Here is a 17844-nt window from a genome sequence, read left to right on the forward strand (position 1 = left end):
CCCTTCTACCTCCGGGCTACACTCCCAGACCTATTGTTTATATATTTTTATTTGGAAACAGGGTCTCTTAAGCCAGCGCGGCTGGCTTTGAACCTGCGCGATCATCCTGTCTCAACCTCCCAAGTGCGGGGATTACAAGCATGTGCCACCACGCCCAGCATGGCAAATGATTTTCTTCTCTTTTCTTTTTAAATGCTAGAGATGGAAACTAGGGTATCATATGTGCTAGTCAAGTGCTCCAAAACTGAGCCACACCCCAATCTTCAGCAAGTGGTTTTCAATATGTCTATGACTGTCTGCATATGCTAGGATAGTCAAGATCTATGTAAATCATCCTGTCCTTTAAAATCTAGTGCAGATCAGTTCATCACCAGTATTTTTGTGATTTTTTATGGTTTCTCAGGATCTCCTCTATATTGGATACAGTGCCAATTTAATTCTTCAATTTCAAAATGTCATTATTCATTTGGGCGTGTAGCAGGGCCTTGGTTGCTAATTGAAAAACTCCTAAATGTGTCATCTTTAACATTATCCTAAGATACCAATGGGTTGTCACAATTTAATGATCTTGACTATTGCTAACATTTTATTCATATCTTGGAAAAATGCTGGATGACTTTGTTGGCTTAGGGAAATGATTTGATTTGTGTAATTTTTTCTCCATCAATGGAAAAAAAACAAATATTGTTGCACTTCGGTATCCATGGGGGACTGATTCTAGGACTTCCTGCAGAAAGCAAAATCTGAAGCCAAGTGTAGTGGAGCATGCCTGGAATCCCAGTACTTGGGAGGCTGAGACAGGAAGATCACAGGTTCCATCCAGACCAGTCTCAGCAACTTAGTGAAATCCTGTTTCAAAACAAAAATAAAAAAGGGCTAGGGATAAAGCTTAGAGGTAGAATGTCCCTAAGTTTGATTCCCAGTACAAAAAAAAAATCAAAACCAAAATCAAAACAAATAAAACCAAAACAACCCAAATTCTGAGAATGCTCAAGTCCATTGCACAAAATAATGCTTAATTTGCATATAACCTATGTATATCTTCCAATATAATATAAAAGATTATTTATAATACCCAATATAATGTAAATCTATGTAAATACTTGTTACACTGTGTTGTTTAGGACATAAGGACAAGAACAAATCTGTGCATACTGAGTACAGATACACTTTTTTTCTGACCTGCAGATGCAAAGAACTGACTGTACTTCTTTTACAAGGGTATTAAGTTGGTTAACGTTTGGGAAAAGTTCTTCAAGAATGAAAATTGGTGTACTGTTAGTCAGAATACTATAGTGATACATATTCTTAGCTGGACACCATAGCTCATGCCTCTAATCCTAGGAGGATTGTATGTTTGACACCAGTCTCAGCACTTTAGTGAGAACCTCAGAATCTTAGCAAGACCATCTTTCAAAAGGAAAAATAAAAAGTTTGGGGGTAGTTCAGAGGTAGAACCATACAGGGTTCCACCCCTAGTACAACTTTTTAATTCTTGTTGTTTTGAACTATGTGTCTTTTTCAAAGAAGACATCATTAAGCAATTTAGGGTTCTTTTTGCATGGTATTGTAATTTTCTTCCTTACAATATCTGGCTGGTCCTTTTCAGGCATTGTAGGGAATTTTAGCTTCATGACAGCCATTGATTTTAATTGACATTTTTTAGGTTTGAGAACCCCTGAGTTAATCAAGTGGGGATGATTGTGGAATAGCTCCTCTACATTGGTTTACTTTGAACAGTGCATCAAGATTATATTTCCACAAAGCCCTGAAATAAGATTTTGCTACTTTGTGAGGCTAGGAGATAAATATCCTTTATCTTTCATTCTCATGGAATCCATTTTAGCTGTACTAATGTGCATTAAGAAGTTTCTAAGGCAATGGGAAATGTCAGCAAGAATGAAATTAATTGGGTGGTCATCCCTGAAGGTACATATTTAGAGATTGGTTCTCAGAATTGTCACTTCATCAATTTGCTTAAAAATAGAGGATTTACTTTACTGCTTGGCTTGAGTCAAAAGTAATTTCTTTCCCTCAGGATCCTCTTCTTTGACAGAAATGGTTTTAAGCCAGTTTCCTTATTAACTCACTCTCATTCTACTGTGACCAAACATGTCTAGATTCTCTTTTTCTACCTTATGAAAAATATGTTTAAAAAATGCATGAGATGTCTATACAAATTATGGTCCTGACCAGAATTTTTGTTTGCAAAAGTAAATAGCACAAAATGAGAGTGGTATAAAATGCAAGATATTAACAAGAAAGCAAGAGAAAGATATTTGATGGCTTTTCAATTCCATATTTTCTAGACTATCTTTAAGAGATGATAAGTAACCCAGCCAGGCATGGCGTCACACGCTTGTAATCATAGTACTTAAGAGGCTGAGACAGGAGGATCCAGGTTTGAGGCCAGCTTCACCTACTTAGTGAGGCCCTGTGTAACTTAATGACACCCTGTTTCAAAATAAAGACTAAAAATAAGGCTAGGGGTGTAGCTCAGAGATACAATGCCCCTGTGTTCAATCCCCAGCACAACAACAACAACAACAACAAAAGAATTGATAAGTAACCAAATCAAGAAATGGGCAATTGAACTGAATAGAGATGTCTCAAAGAAATACAAATGCCAGCAAATATATTTTAAAAATGTTCCATATCATTACCAGTCAGGGAAATAGAAATCAAAAGTACTCTGAGAGTGTATATACCTCCAATTATGATGGCCATCACCAATAATAAAAACTAAATGTTGGTGAGGATGTGGGGAAATAGGCACTCTTAGACACTGATGGTGGGATTATAAATTAGTATAACCACCTTGGAAATCAGTATGGAGGTTCCTCAGAAAACTAAGACTGTAACCACCACGTGACTCAGATATACCACTTCTTGGTATCTTTCCAAAAGAATTAGAATTCTATAGCAATACATATATACCCATATTTATAGCAGCACAATACATAGTAGCCAAATTATGGGACTAATATAGGTGCCAATCAATAGATGAATGGATTATGAAATTGTGGTACATATACACAATGGAATTTTACTTAGCCATAAAGACCAAAGTGATGTCATTTTCAGGAAAGTAGATGGAACTAGAGAATATACTAAGTAAGGTCAGCCAATCGCAGAAAGTCAAGGGTTGTATGTTTTCTCTCATATGTGGAAAACAGAGAATAGACAACAAAATGGCCTTCAGATAGGTGAGGAGAGAAAGCAACAGAGTAGTACAAGGGGATTGGGAAAGGGTGGTAGTGAGGGTAAAAAGGGGGATCGATGAAGGCAGCAGTTGAAACAATGCTATGCTCATGCATGAAGACATAACTACCTATCTCACTATAACATGTGGTGGGAAGGAGAGGGGGGAGCAGGGGGCAGATGTGAAAGGTCCTTCACCAAGTATTGTGTGCATGTATGTTTGTATCACTCTGAATCTTACCACGATGTGTAATTACAGTGCACCAAGTAGAAAAAGAGTTGATAAGCAAAACTAAAACTTTGGCCTGATATATATCTACTTTATATAGCCTAAAGATATCAGAGTGTCAGTGTCTTTCCTCCAGATTATTGTAAGTTGGTATTACATCCATTTGTCTATGCTATTGTCTGATATAATTTCATACCCATATATTTTGAGATTCGACATTTTTTTGTGGTACTAGGGATTTGATTGATCCCAGGGGGCATTCTCCTTTGAGCCCCTCCATTTTATCATTTGAAACAGGGTCTAAGTTGCTGAGAGTCTACTTAAGTTCTTGAGGCTGGCCTCAAACCTGCAATCCTCTTTTTTCTGCATCCCAAGTACTAGGATTACAGATGTGTGTCACCATACCTGGTTTAAATTATGCCGGGCATGGTGGCGCACGCTTGTAATCCCCGCGCTTGGGAGGCCGAGACAGGAGGATCGCGCAGGTTCGAAGCCAGCCGTGTGTGCTGGCTTAGGAGACCCTGTTTCCAAAAATAAAAAAGTATAAAATAGGTCTGGGAGTGTAGACCAGAGGTAGAAGGGCTTCCAGGAACCTCAGTACCACACACAAAAAAATAATAACAACAAAAAAAATTGAAATTTATGTGCAACATCTCCCTACCTTCTCCATTAAATGCTTTTCCAAACACAGACTGAAAGAGTACCTCAAACAGATACTAGGACGAATTGAAAGCACCTGAATAATGCTATTTATTAAAGTAGATGCATATATAGTAATCAATTCATTTTAATAGATTCAGTGATTTTTCTGCTCAGAACATATCATTTAGACAATAGTCTTAGCTCATAAGAGTTTAAAATCTGATTGGGAGATAAGTTGCACAAACTCTAATGACTTCATGTCCTAGTCAGTTAACAAACATCTGACCTAGGTAAGTGCAAACAACAAGGCGCGGTGGCAACCGTGGAGAACTAGTGACTATACACTCCACTTAATGGAATTTCAATTTAGTAATTTTTTCCAGTTCAGTAATTTTTATTTTTATTTATTATTTATTTATTTATTTTTATTTTATTGGTGCACTGTATTCATACATCATAGTAGGATACATACTTTTGTAGACATACATGCACACTTTTCTCAGTCAGCCCCCACCCAATCCCAACCCGATTCTCTCCCTATCCCTCCCTCCCATGCTTGGCTTAGTAGTTGACATCTAGTATTATGGCAATTTATCTAAAATTAAAAATGATAATCTCACATAACAGTTTCATTTGTCTGATACCAAGCTTTTGATGACTTAAAGATAACATTTCAATATTTCTTTTTGCTTTCTTTCTTACCAGAGAATATTTTTTTCTTTTTTTTTAGGTGAAACTATCATATATTTATATATTTATTTTTCAGAAAAAAATCTATCCTAATATGGAATATGGACTCTAGGTAACCAAAACGATCTTGAAAAAGAACAAAGCTAGAAGATATATATTTTCTGATTTCAAACCATATAAAGCTACAATAATAGAAACAGTGTAGTACTGTTCTAAAGGCAGATATATAAACCATTGGATTTAAATAAAAGCCTAGAGCTAAATTCTTCCCTATATTGTCAAGTTATTTTTGACAAGGTTTCCACGAACATTTGGTGGTGGAAATATTAATCTTTTAACTAAATATTGTTAAAAAATAATAATTACATGGAAAAGAATAAAATTGGACCCTTACCTAGTCCCATATACAAATATTAATGCAAAATAGATAATAGACCTAAATATAAATCTTAAGACTATAAACTTTTAGGAGAAAATCTGGGTCATTAAACCTCACAACATTGAAATTGGCAGTGATTTCTTGGTTATGATTGCAATGGCACAGGCAACAGAAGAGTATACAAACTCCCTAAAAATAAAAAAAATATTGTATATCCAAAGACAATGTAAACAGAGTTAACAGTTACTAATAGAATGGGATAAAATATTTCCAATTGCTATATCTGAAGGTATATTAATATTCCAACTAGAAATCCTAAAAATTAACAACAATAAAGGCAAACAATACCCTTTAGAGATAGGTAAAAGACTAACATAAATAATGAATCTCCACAGATAACCAATCTTAGTTGACTGTTGGATGGAAACTCTTGTTTCTCTGGTTCTGGTGTGTGTTACCTATTTCTTCTTTGTAGTTAATCTCTTTGAGTATTTTCTCTGGTGCTGGTTTTGAAGACATAAATTCCTTCAGTTTCTGTTTGTCATGGAAGCTTCTTATTTCTCCATCTAATTTGATAGAAAGTTTTGCTGGGTAGGAAATTTTTGGCTGGAAGTTGTTTTCTTTCAGAGTTTGGAATATGTTACTCCAAGCCCTTCTGGCTCTCGTAACTTGGTTTGGGAAGTCTGGAGTGATTCTAATTGGTTTGCCTCTGAATGTCACTTGGCCCTTTGTTTTTGTTGCCTTTAAGATTCTCTGCTTGGTTTCCACATTGGTCATTTTGACAATTTTGTGGCGTGGGGATCCTCTTCTCTGATCCTGTCTAAAGGGAGTTCTATAAGTTTCCTGGACCTGTGTATCAACCTCTTGCTCTATGTCTGGAAAATTTTCTGCTATTACTTCCATGAAGAGATTGTTGATTTCTTTGGTTTCACTTTCTTTTCCCTCCTCTATTCCAATTATTCTTAGGTTAGCTCTCTTAAAATGGGCCCATATTTCTTCAATATCAGATTCCTGCTGTCGGATATTTTTTTCTAGATTAGAAACTATGCGTTCATTTTTGGATTGCTCATCTTCTAAGAGCGAGATTCTGTTCTCCATGTGGTCTAATCGGTTGTTTGTGCTTTGAATTGAGGCCTTTACTTCATTAATTGCATCCTTTATCTCTTTTTGGCTCTCTCTGAGTTCTTTTCGAAGCACCTCTATTATTTCTACAGTTATTTTCCTGATTTGATCTTCTAGAAATCTCTGATTTTCAGTTTTATCGGGTTCTGATGTTGTGGGGTTGTGGGCATTTATTGCTCCAGTATTATTCCTCTTTCCCATGATTTCAGATGTTTGTGCCTTCTCTGGGTTCTTCCCTTGGGTCACTATGACTTCACTTAAGGTGTTCTAGATCTCGAGTCAGTAGTATCTCAGACCCCACTACTCCTTTACTGGGTTTTATCACAGAGTCTCCGACCCAGAGAGTCGATAGAGGCTGCTTTAGACTGTGGGGGGTGCCAGGTTGCACGTTCTCCTATGGTGTGATATCTCTGCCACCGCCACTCCCCCACTGGGTCAAGTCCTAGTGAGTACAATACTGGGATTTCTCCTCTGTGGCCCGCAATTTGACTCACTGTTCTTGAGTACGCAGATGTAGCTGTACTGGCCTCGCTGAATTCGGTGCTGCTGCCGCTGGTGGCAATATGGCGCCGCTGCTACGCCCTCGGCTGTGGGGCTGGCATTTTTCTTCTTGGTTTTGATTTCCACTCTGAATCCCTGCAGCGTGTGCTGAGCTCGGCCACTGGGAGCTTTAGATGTTCTCTGCTTTGGAGAAATCCCATCTGGCTGTTCTGCAGTGGCTCACCTCGGCTTGCTGTAGCCGTCCTGTGAATTCACCGCTGCCGCCGGCAGTATGGCACTGCTGCCGCGTCTGCCGCGTCCTCGGATGTGAGGCCGGTGTATCTCCTCTGTGGCTCTGTTCTCAGTCCGCTTTCTCTCTGGAGCCTGGTGATTTTTTGTTTCACTGGTGATGGTGTTTTCTGGCTATGAAAGGTGCTGATTTTGTGGTAATGGAGATTTGTTGTTAGCAGGGCTCTTAAGCCCCGCTTTTCTCAGTCGCCATCTTCCTGGAAGTCTCAGTAATTTTTAAAAACCATTGTATTGGGCCAACAAAGCGGTTTTCTGAAGACAAGTTTAGTCTACTGAGTAGGACTTAGTCTGTGGATAGTAACCTTTTCACTGTTCAAATGATTGATTGCCGCAGGACAACCTCTCCCATATTTAGAGGGCTAAAACAACAGCAATGATTTTGACCTCTTGTGATTCTGTGTGCCGCCATGCCTGGCTGGGATAAAGAAATTTTGAGTATCCAGGTGTGTTGGTGCATGCCTGTAATCCCAGTACCTGGGATGCTGAGACAGGAGGATTGCAGGTTCAAAGACAGCCTCCACAATTTAGGGGGATGCTGAATAACTTAGTGAGACCTTGTTTCAAAATAAAGAAAAATAAAAAGTACTAGGGGTATACCTTGAAGGTAAAATGTCCTGGATTCATTCCCTAGTACCAAAAAAAAAAAAAAAAAGAAAAGAAAAGAAAAAAGAAAAGAAAAAATGACTTTGAATAGCACAGCAAATTTCCTGAGAAAAAGGCCAGGAGGAAAGGAAGGGAGAGTGTGCTTGCATGCACCAGGGAGGTCGTAGTGCCCTTAATTGCGTCCTCATAGAAGTCAAACAGTGTCATTTCCACTGCATTTTATTCTTTAGAAGTGACTCATTAAAGCTAGTCCATAATTGAGGGGGAAGGAATTTAGACATCATCTCTTAATGGGAGGAATGTTAAAAATTTGGCAAACACATATTAAAACTAGCATAGGTCAGCTTACATCAGACCATGGTGAAAACTAAATATATAGTGAAACTTGGATATAATAAAGGAGATGCTTGGAATGTTGAACAGCTGGTTCGGCATGGGCGCTGAACAAACAGAAGAAATAATGGTATCAACAACGGGTTGGATCTCCGGGTGCAGCTGCTCAATATCAGCTCTGGGGATAATTGAGGCTACAAATGTGCCCTCGAGGCCACCAGAGCGCTGGGGGTAAGGAATGGTGAGATCATGCGTGAGAGCGAAGACATTTTAGTCATCCTTGCTGATGCCTCAGAAGTCCCATCAGGGCCTATTTCCAGGGATGGTTTGGTTGATTTCTTTCTTTTATCTGCCTTTGTTTATCAGTAGTTAGTTTGTTGCATGTCTTTATACTAATGTTTTAAAAGTTTATCCTTTGTTAACAGGAATGAAGGAGGAAGAATGGGATGGGAAGGGACAAGGTCTAGGAATACCCATAATCTTTTGTGTGTGTGATGATTGAATGTAATGTAATATAATGTAACATTTATTTATTTATTTATTTATTTATTTATTTATTTATTTATTTATTTATTGTGGTGTTGGGGATTGAACCCAACCTCTGAGGTACACCTCCAGCCCTCTCTTATTTATTTTTTTATTCTGAGACAGTCTCACTAAGTGAATGAGAGTCTCCCTATGTTGCTAAGGCTGGCTGTGAACATCCTCCTATCTCTTCCTCCCAAGTACTGGAATTGCAGGTACCCACTACCACACTCAGCTTCAATGTTACTTAGAGGTTACTTCAATGTTACAAACTGAGAGGTGCCTGGATTCTCTCCTCTTAATGCTGGAATCTTTAGAGTTATCAGCTTCCTGTTGCTACTCTGAGAAATGGCCACAATAGTAGCAACTTAAAATACCACAAATTAATCTGGATTGGCATGACTGGTTTGTTTGCTTTGGGTTTTAGAAGGGCAACATCAGGTATCAGCTTGCATGGAATCCTAGCTGGAGTCTCTGTGAAAAATCATTTTCCAAGCGCATTGAGATTGATGACAGAATCCAGTTCCTTGTGGTTGTAGGACTGAGGTCCTTATTTCCTTACTGGCTGTTACCTCTGAGCCACTCCTTGCTCCTGGACTTTTCTCTGGCCCTTGCATATAGCTTCTAAATCTCAGAGCCAGCAATAGTGTGTGAAGTCCTTCCCACCTGTGGCGGTCCCTAACTTCTGATCTGTGGTATCTCTTCTGACCTCCTCCTCAGTTGTATCTCTCTTATTCCAGCCAAAAAAGGTGGTCTGCTCTTGAGGGCTCATATGATTAGGTTGGGCCTCCCTGGATACTCCATGAAGAATGGATTTTTTTGGTGGTACGGGGGTTCCTGGAAACCCTTCTACCTCTGTGCTACACTCCCAGACCTATTTTTATATTTTTATTTGGAAACAGGGTCTCTTAAGCCAGTGAGGCTGGCTTTGAACCTGTGCGATCCTCCTATCTCCGCCTCCCAAGCACAAGGATTACAAGCGTGCGCCACCTGATTTTAAGGACAATAACCTTAATCCCACCTGAAAAGGACTTTTTGCTACATAATGTAACATGCTCATGGGATCCTGGGAATTAGGATGTGACCACAGTTCTACTCACTACAGGCAGCAAGTTTCAGTCAATAAGGTACATTCCCTGTACTTGCCTCAGGAATGTAGGCCAGCCAGAAAATTCACTAAATACTAGAGCTTTTTTAAAATTCTGGCCCTAAATGTGAAGGAAAATAATATGCATTTGATGGAAATAAGTCTAGGTGTGTGTGTGTGTGTGTGTGTGTGTGTGTGTGTGTGTGAGAGAGAGAGAGAGAGAGAGAGAGAGAGAGAGAGAGAGAGAGAGAGAGGAGAGGGGAGAGGGGAGAGGGGAGAGGGGAGAGGGGAGAGGGGAGAGAGAGAGAGAGAGAGAGAGAGAGAGAGAGAGAGAACTGGGATTAAACCCAGGGGTGTTCTACCTCTGAACTATCCCCCAAGCTTTGTTTTATTTTGAAACAGGAGTTTGCCAAGTTGCTGAGGCTGGCCTCAAATTTGTTATCCTCCTGTTTCACCCTCCCAAGTACTGAGATTACAATCATGTGTCAGCATGCCTGACTTAGCTTTCAGTTTTGATAAGAAGGAGGCCCTCTTTTCTGAGTTCCAGGTATGTCTGTGGTATAATATGACACTTAAGTGAACTGCTTTGAAACCCAACAGACTAGACCTTGTGCAAGTGTATAATGCTTCTAAATTTCATTGTTCTCATCTGTGAAATGGGCCAATAATTCCTATAGGAGCTATGGGGGAAACCTGTGAATAAAGTGCTTAGGGCAGAGTTAGTGCTTAGTGAATATAAACTAGTAATAATACTAGGATGACATATTTTCAGATTCCTTTGTAGGTGGGGAGAAGCTAGGATGTTGATCAACTAGAATCGATAGTTGGGTTTCAGGCCCATTCTGAGGGTGCACACCTATAATTCCAGAAACTCAGAAGGCTGCAGCAAGAAGACCACAGGTTTGAGGTCAGCTTAAACAACTTTGTGGGACACTGCCTCCAAATAAGAAGAAAAAGGGCTCAGTGGTATATATAGCTCAGTGGTAGAGTGCTTCTGTCTTCAATTTCTAAATAGTTGTGTTTCTGACCAGTTTCATATTAACCTAACAAAAATTAATTAGTCTGACATATTTTATTATATATAAATGAGTAAAATGATTGCTTTGGTCTTTATATACTTTTCTGGTGATGGAGATGAAATCTAGAGCATCATGGATTGCTAAGTAGGTGCTCTACCACTTGTACTGCCAGCCAGATACAAGTTTAATTTTAAGCTCTTTACCTTGATATGAATGGTTTGGTTTTACTCCTAAAGGGCAGTGACTGAAACTCCCAAGCATGTAATTTGGGGTTTGGTAATGATAACTTGGGGGCTAAATGTTACCTACTGCCTGTGAGACAAGAATTATTTTTTTAAATTTTTTATTGGTGCACTGTATTCATACATGATAGTGGGATACAAACTTTTGTAGACATACATGCACACATCACCCAGTCAGCCCCCACCCGATCCCCACCCCATTCCCTCCCCATCCCTCCTTCCCATGCTTGGCTTAGTGGTTGACATCTAGTATTATAGCAATTTATCCAAAATTAAAAATGATAATCTCACATAACAGTTTCCTTTGTCTGATACCAAGCTTTTGATGACTTAAAAATAACATTTCAATATTTCTTTTTGCTTTCTTTCTTACCAGAGAATTTTTTTTCTATTTTTTAGGTGAAACTATCATATATTTATATATTTATTTTTCAGAAAAAGATCTATCCTAATATGGAATATGGACTCTAGGTAACCAAAACGATCTTGAAAAAGAACAAAGCTAGAAGATATATATTTTCTGATTTCAAACCATATAAAGCTACAATAATTGAAACAGTGTAGTACTATTCTAAAGGCAGATATATAAACCATTGGAGTTAAATAAAAGCCTAGAGCTAAATTCTTCCCTATATTGTCAAGTTATTTTTGACAAGGTTTCCACGAACATTTGGTGGTGGAAATAATAATCTTTTAACTAGATATTGTTGAAAAATAATAATTACATGGAAAAGAATAAAATTGGACCCTTACCTAATCCCATATACAAGTACTAAAATAGATAAAAGACCTAAATATAAATCTTAAGACTATAAACTTTTAGGAGAAAATCTGGGTCATTAAACCTCAGAACATTGAAATTGGCAGTGATTTCTTGGATATGATTTCAATGGCACAGGCAACAGAAGAGTATACAAACTCCCTAAAAAATAAAAAAATATTGTATATCCAAAGACAATGTAAACAGAGTTAAAAGTTACTGATAGAATGGGATAAAATATTTCCAAATGCTATATCTGAAGGTATATTAATATTCCAACTAGAAATCCTAAAAATTAGCAACAATAAAAGCAAACAATACAATTTAGAGATAGGTAAAAGACTAACATAAATAATGAATCTCCACAGATAACCAATCTTAATTGTCTGTTGAATGGAAACTCTTGTTTCTCTGGTTCTGGTGTGTGTTACCTATTTCTTCTTTGTAGTTAATCTCTTTGAGTATTTTCTCTAGTGCTGGTTTTGAAGACATAAATTCCTTCAGTTTCTGTTTGTCATGGAAGCTTCTTATTTCTCCATCTAATTTGATAGAAAGTTTTGCTGGGTAGGAAATTTTTTTGCTGGAAGTTGTTTTCTTTCAGAGTTTGGAATATGTTACTCCAAGCCCTTCTGGCTCTCATGACTTGGTTTGGGAAGTCTGGAGTGATTCTAATTGGTTTGCCTCTGAATGTCACTTGGTCCTTTGTTTTTGTTGTCTTTAAGATTCTCTGCTTGGCTTCCACAGTGGTCATTTTGACAATTATGTGGCGTGGGGATCCTCTTCTCCGATCCTGTCTAAAGGGAGTTCTATAAGTTTCCTGGACCTGTGTGTCGACCTCTTGCTCTATGTTTGGAAAATTTTCTGCTATTACTCCCTTGAAGAGATTGTTGATCCCTTTGGTTTCACTTTCTTTTCCCTCCTCTATTCCAATTATTCTTAGGTTAGCTCTCTTAAAATGGGCCCATATTTTTTCAATGTCAGATTCCTGCTGTTGGATATTTTTTCCTAGATTAGAAACTATGCGTTCATTTTTGGAATGATCATCTTCTAAGAGCGAGATTCTGTTCTCCATGTGGTCTAATCGGTTGTTTGTGCTTTTAATTGAGGCCTTTACTTCATTAATTGCATCCTTTATCTCTTTTTGGCTCTCTCTGAGTTCTTTTCGAAGCACCTCTATTATTTCTACAGTTATTGTCCTGATTTGATCTTCTAGAAATCTCTGAATTTCTATTTTATCACGTTCTGATGTTGTGGGCATTCATTGTTCCAGTGTTATTCCTCTTTCCCATGATTTCGGAAGTTTGTACCTTCTCTGGGTTCTTCCCTTGGGTCACTATGACTTCACTTAAGGTGCTCTGGATTTCGAGTCTATAGTATTCAGACCCCACTACTCCTTTACTGGGTTGTATCACAGAGTCTCCAACCCAGAGAGTTAATAGAGGCTGCTTTAGACTGTGCGGGGTGCCAGGTTGCACGTTCTCCTATGGTGTGATATCTCTGCCACCACCCCTCCCCCACTGGGTCAAGTCCCAGGGAGTACAATACTGGGATTTCTCCTCTGTGGCCCGCAATTTGACTCACTGTTCTTGAGTACGCAGATGTAGCTGTACTGGATTCGGTGAATTCTCTGCTACTGCCGCCGGTGGCAATATGGCACTGCTGCTACGCCCTCGGCCGTGAGGCTGGCGTATTTCTTCTTGGTTTTGATTTCCACTCTGAATCCCTGCGGCGTATGCTGAGCTCAGCCACTGGGAGCTTTAGATTTTACCTGCGGCGAGAAATCCTGCCTGGCTTTTCCGCAGCGGCTCACCTCGGCTTGCGGTAGCCGTCCGGTGAATTTGCCGCTGCCGCCGGCAGTATGGCGCTGCTGCCGCGTCCTCGGGCGTGAGGCCGGTTATCTCCTCTGTGACTCTGAGCTCTGTTCTCAGTCCGCTTTCTCTCTGCAGCCTGGTGATTTTTTTGTTTCTCTGGTGATGGTGTTTTCTGGCTATGAAAGGTGCTGATTTTGTGGTAATGGAGATTGGTTGTTAGCGGGGCTCTTAAGCCCCGCTTTTCTCGGTCGCCATCTTCCCGGAAGTCCCAAGAATTATTTTTACAGATAAGTGAAATAGTATTGATAATGGGAAGCAATAACTTTTTTTTTTTTTTTTGGTGGTACTGGGGTTCCTGGAGGCCCTTCTATCTCTGGGCTACACTCCCAGACCTATTTTTACATTTTTATTTGGAAACAGGGTCTCCTAAGCCAGCGCGCGCGGCTAGCTTCGAACCTGCCCGATCCTCCTGTCTCTGCCTCCCAAGCGTGGGGATTAAAAGCGTGCGCCACCACGCCCGGATAACAATAACTTTGAAACCTAAATTAAGTAAACCATTATTCTCTCCCCCAAATAATTTCACTCTTCTCATGGATAGGCCTACATTACAAATATATACTTGAATATTATTATATTTTAACAAATTTGTGGAAAGTTTCTTCTTAATTATTCATATAACTTTGAATCTCACTGTGACATATAATTACATTGCACTAGTATAAGTATAAAACAAACAAAACATATCTATAGTATAGCCTTGATTTTGACTCTTTGTCCACAAAGTGTAAAATGTGTACAATCTGACTTTTACACAGAGAAAATTTCTGATTTCCATCTATGTAACCTACTGTACATTTAAGGTGAAGGTATAGGTTCCTATTAGCTGCAAGGGTATAGGTTGTTATTAGCTGCAAGGGACTCCCAAACCTCTCAAGTTTATAGTTAAAACTGAACCTCAGGAAGGTCAGTAACTCTTTTCACACAACTCAACTAGTTAGTAAAAGAGACAGGGTGAGTTGTCAAGGATTTTGCTATTTAAATTAGTAAACTTTCCACTGGAACAGGCATGCCCTCTGGGTAACATGGCTTACTTTATTTCTTTTTCTTCAAATGGATCTCTGTGTTATCACCAGTCCAAAAACTTTTGAACAGAGGTCAGAGGTGATTCAGCATAGAAATGCAGCAGTGCCATCGATCCTGGAAAACATCAGCTTGTTGTTGAGTTTCTGTCTGCAGGGAGAGCCCGTTAGTTTCTAGAATTTCTCATTAAAGCTTTTTTTTTTTCCAGAAGAACTGGTGCTGACTTTTTCTGTTAAGTTAGTAACAGTGAATAACCAGGCATGTTAATATATTCTCAGTGAGCCAGATTCAGTTTAGGATTAGATTTTTTTGTGTGTGTGGTGCTGGAGGTTGAACCCAGCACCACACACACTCTATAGCTCTGATCTATACCCCCAAGTCCTTTTAATTTCTTTCTTTTGAAATAGGCTCTTGCTAAATTGTTGAGGCTGGCCTTGAGCCTGTGATCTTCCTGTCTCAGCCTCCTAAATACTAGGATGACAGGCATGTGTCACTGTGCTGGGCTGGGATTTTTCATTGAACAGAACACTAGCCCTCACCAACGCATCATGTTTGTCTTTGTCATGATCTTGCCTGGATGACAATAATCACTCTGTGGCATTTGTTTTTCTTTTTCCAGGTGGTTTACAAATCCAACAACTGTGAATGCCTTCTATAGCGCGTCTACCAACCAGATCCGTGAGTACCAGCTTTGTTCCATCTTGTTAATTTGGTATAAAATGCAAGGAACTTTTCCACACATGGGGTGGAGGGTAAGGCCTTCCTTATTTCTCCCCAAAAGTGACCTGGTATATTGATAAAATAATTTTTTTTCTCCATCTCTATGTCCAATTTTCCTTTCCTCCCTCACTTTATTAGTTTTTAAAAGCATTATTTCTTTATATCACCACTGATTTAAAAAAAACTATAAGAAATAAAACCACAATGTAATTGGTCATGAAAAGGAACACACTTTCCTCTCATTTTTGTTTATGCCATCCTAGTATTAATGGGGGAAGTGGCAAGTGACTGGTAAACTGTAGAACTCAAGGGGCCACCTATCTGTATGAACAGAAAAAAGTTGGAAGTTTTCTGATTAGCTCTAGGATGTAATGTCATGAAACTTTTTACGATATATATATATATATATATATATATATATATATATGTAATTATAAATGTCATGCAAAATTAAAAGAAATATTAGCTGGGTGTGGTGGCGCACGCTTGTAATCCCAGCATTTGGGAAACTAAGACCAAAGGATCGCAGTTCGCAGACAGCCTCAGCTAATTAGGTCCTCCGCAACTCAGTGAGACCCTATTTCAAAATAAAGAATAAAAAATAGGGCAGGTGGTGTAGCTCAGAGGTAGGACGCCCCTGGGTTCCATCCCCAGACCCACAAAAAATTTTACAGGATCAGATCACAACAAATTAAAAGTTTGACAGAATCCAGTGTTGGCAATAAAGATATATACTGCAGCCAGGAGTGCTGGCACACACCTGTAATCCCGGTGCTTGGAAAGCTGAGACATGAGAATTACAGTTTGAGGCCAGTGTCACAACTTCGTGAGAGTTTCAGCAACCTAGTCAGACCCTGTTTCCAAACAAAAGGGCTGAGGGGTATAGCTTGGAAGTAGAATGTCCCTGGGTTCAATCCCCAGTAAAACACACACACACACACACACACACACACACACACACACACACACACCATGTACTGGAACAGACCAAATACATTTATGTGCAAATATGTGTGTGTTACTCTGAGTATCACTATTGTGTACAATTATAATGCACCAATAAAAAATTAAACAAGACATATTTCTGGTAGAAACCTAAATTGGTTTGCTCACTTTGAAGAGCAATTTGACAGTATCTAGGAGTGCCAAAGGTGTGCCTGCATACCTGTGACTATGCATGTGCTCCAGGGCTGTGATTATTGTGTGTGGTTGTTGGAACAGTAGGAACAGTGTCGCAGGAGAACTTGTTAGAAATGCTTCTTAGACCTATTGATCACAAACTTTGCATGTGGGGCTCAGGAATCTGTTTTAATAAAACTGCCAGGTGATTCTAATATATGCTAAAGTTTGAGAACTGTGGCCCCAGAAAACTCTCATACAGAGCAAGGCAAAAGCAGGCTCATGTGAGAACCCTCATTGTATGTTATTGATAATAGAAAATAAAAGAGGGGCATTGCTTATGTGTCTCTTTGCTGGAGAATGAATTAAATGTAGCACACTCACACAGAGGAATACCACACAACAGTGAAAAATGAATGACCTACAGCAATACTTGGTGATTTTTTTGGAAAAAAAAAGAAAATCTTGGGAAAATATATGGAGAATGATGTCATATAAATGAAGTTAAAATTGCGTGAAACAATTCTGCAGATTGCTTATAGAGGTACACCTATTGGTAGTAAAGGGGTAAAGACACTCTTAAGGATGTCAAACATTGAATTCCAGTTGGTGGTGGTCTGTTGCAGGGAGGGCTGGCTACTGCTGCTCAATCCTTTGCTGTGTTCCCATCCCCCACCTCTGTATGGTGGCATGCTCCAAGGCTCCATCCTTGTGCCTATTCTGCTCCCTTCTCATTTCCATCTTCACTCTCACTCTTGGTGATAACATGGAAGCTCATGATTTCAATCTTTAAAACATCTGGTGCTATTGAAACGGGGTTTCTTGAGAAGAAACACGGTGTTTCCTTAAGATGAAATGGAGTTTCTTGAGAAGTAACTCGGCGTTTCCTTACCAGATTCTTGTCTGCGGTGAGCGAAGAATGACACCCGCAGACCGCAGGAAGGGGAGTAAAAGGTTTATTATTGGAAGCAACAGGGAATAGGAAAAAGTGGCCGAACACCCCTAAGGGCTATCAGGGCTCTGGTGTCCAGCAGCTGCCTTCAGGTCACTACCTGAGTATAGCCCTGGCCAAGTGCCTTCAGTTGCAAACTGCTTTCTCCCAAAGACCATGCGATCTGCCAGAAAGGAATAGGGAAAGTGGTAGAATACCCCTAAGGGCTGTCGGAACTTTTGATGTCCAGCAGCTGCCTTCAGGTCACTACCCAAGTGTAGCTTGGGCTAAGTGCCTTCAGTTGCAAGCTGCTTTCTCCCAAAGTCCACGTGATCTGCCACAAAGGAAGTGCAGGTCACCCCTAGGGGCCCTGGTTGGCCTTGATGTCCAGCAGAGGCCTTCAGGTCACTACCCGAGTGTAGCCTGGGCCAAGTGCCTTCATGTACTCCAACTTCTCTCAAAGCTAACACGACCTGCAAGAGAGAGAGAAGCTCCCTAATGGGGAGGGGTTCCCAGAGTGGGTAACCTTCTTGGTGACTGCTCTAGGGGTTTATATATATCT

The 17844-nt window shown here is 39.6% G+C and overlaps 1 protein-coding gene across 1 annotated transcript in view; it reads left to right on the top strand.

Moving 5' to 3' along the window:
• The window catches only part of PHEX (phosphate regulating endopeptidase X-linked), a gene marked incomplete at its 3' end in the record, with an annotated part of 224553 nt that overhangs the window by 156742 nt on the left and 49967 nt on the right, over positions 1–17844 (top strand). Inside the window, exon 15 of the mRNA XM_080719557.1 lies at positions 15132–15190. Coding sequence (XP_080575683.1) covers positions 15132–15190 — 59 coding nt within the window. The remainder of the gene's footprint in view (positions 1–15131; positions 15191–17844) is intronic.

This window comes from Muscardinus avellanarius (assembly GCF_963383645.1).
Source record: "Muscardinus avellanarius genome assembly, chromosome: X".
Taxonomy (NCBI): Eukaryota; Metazoa; Chordata; class Mammalia; order Rodentia; family Gliridae; genus Muscardinus; species Muscardinus avellanarius.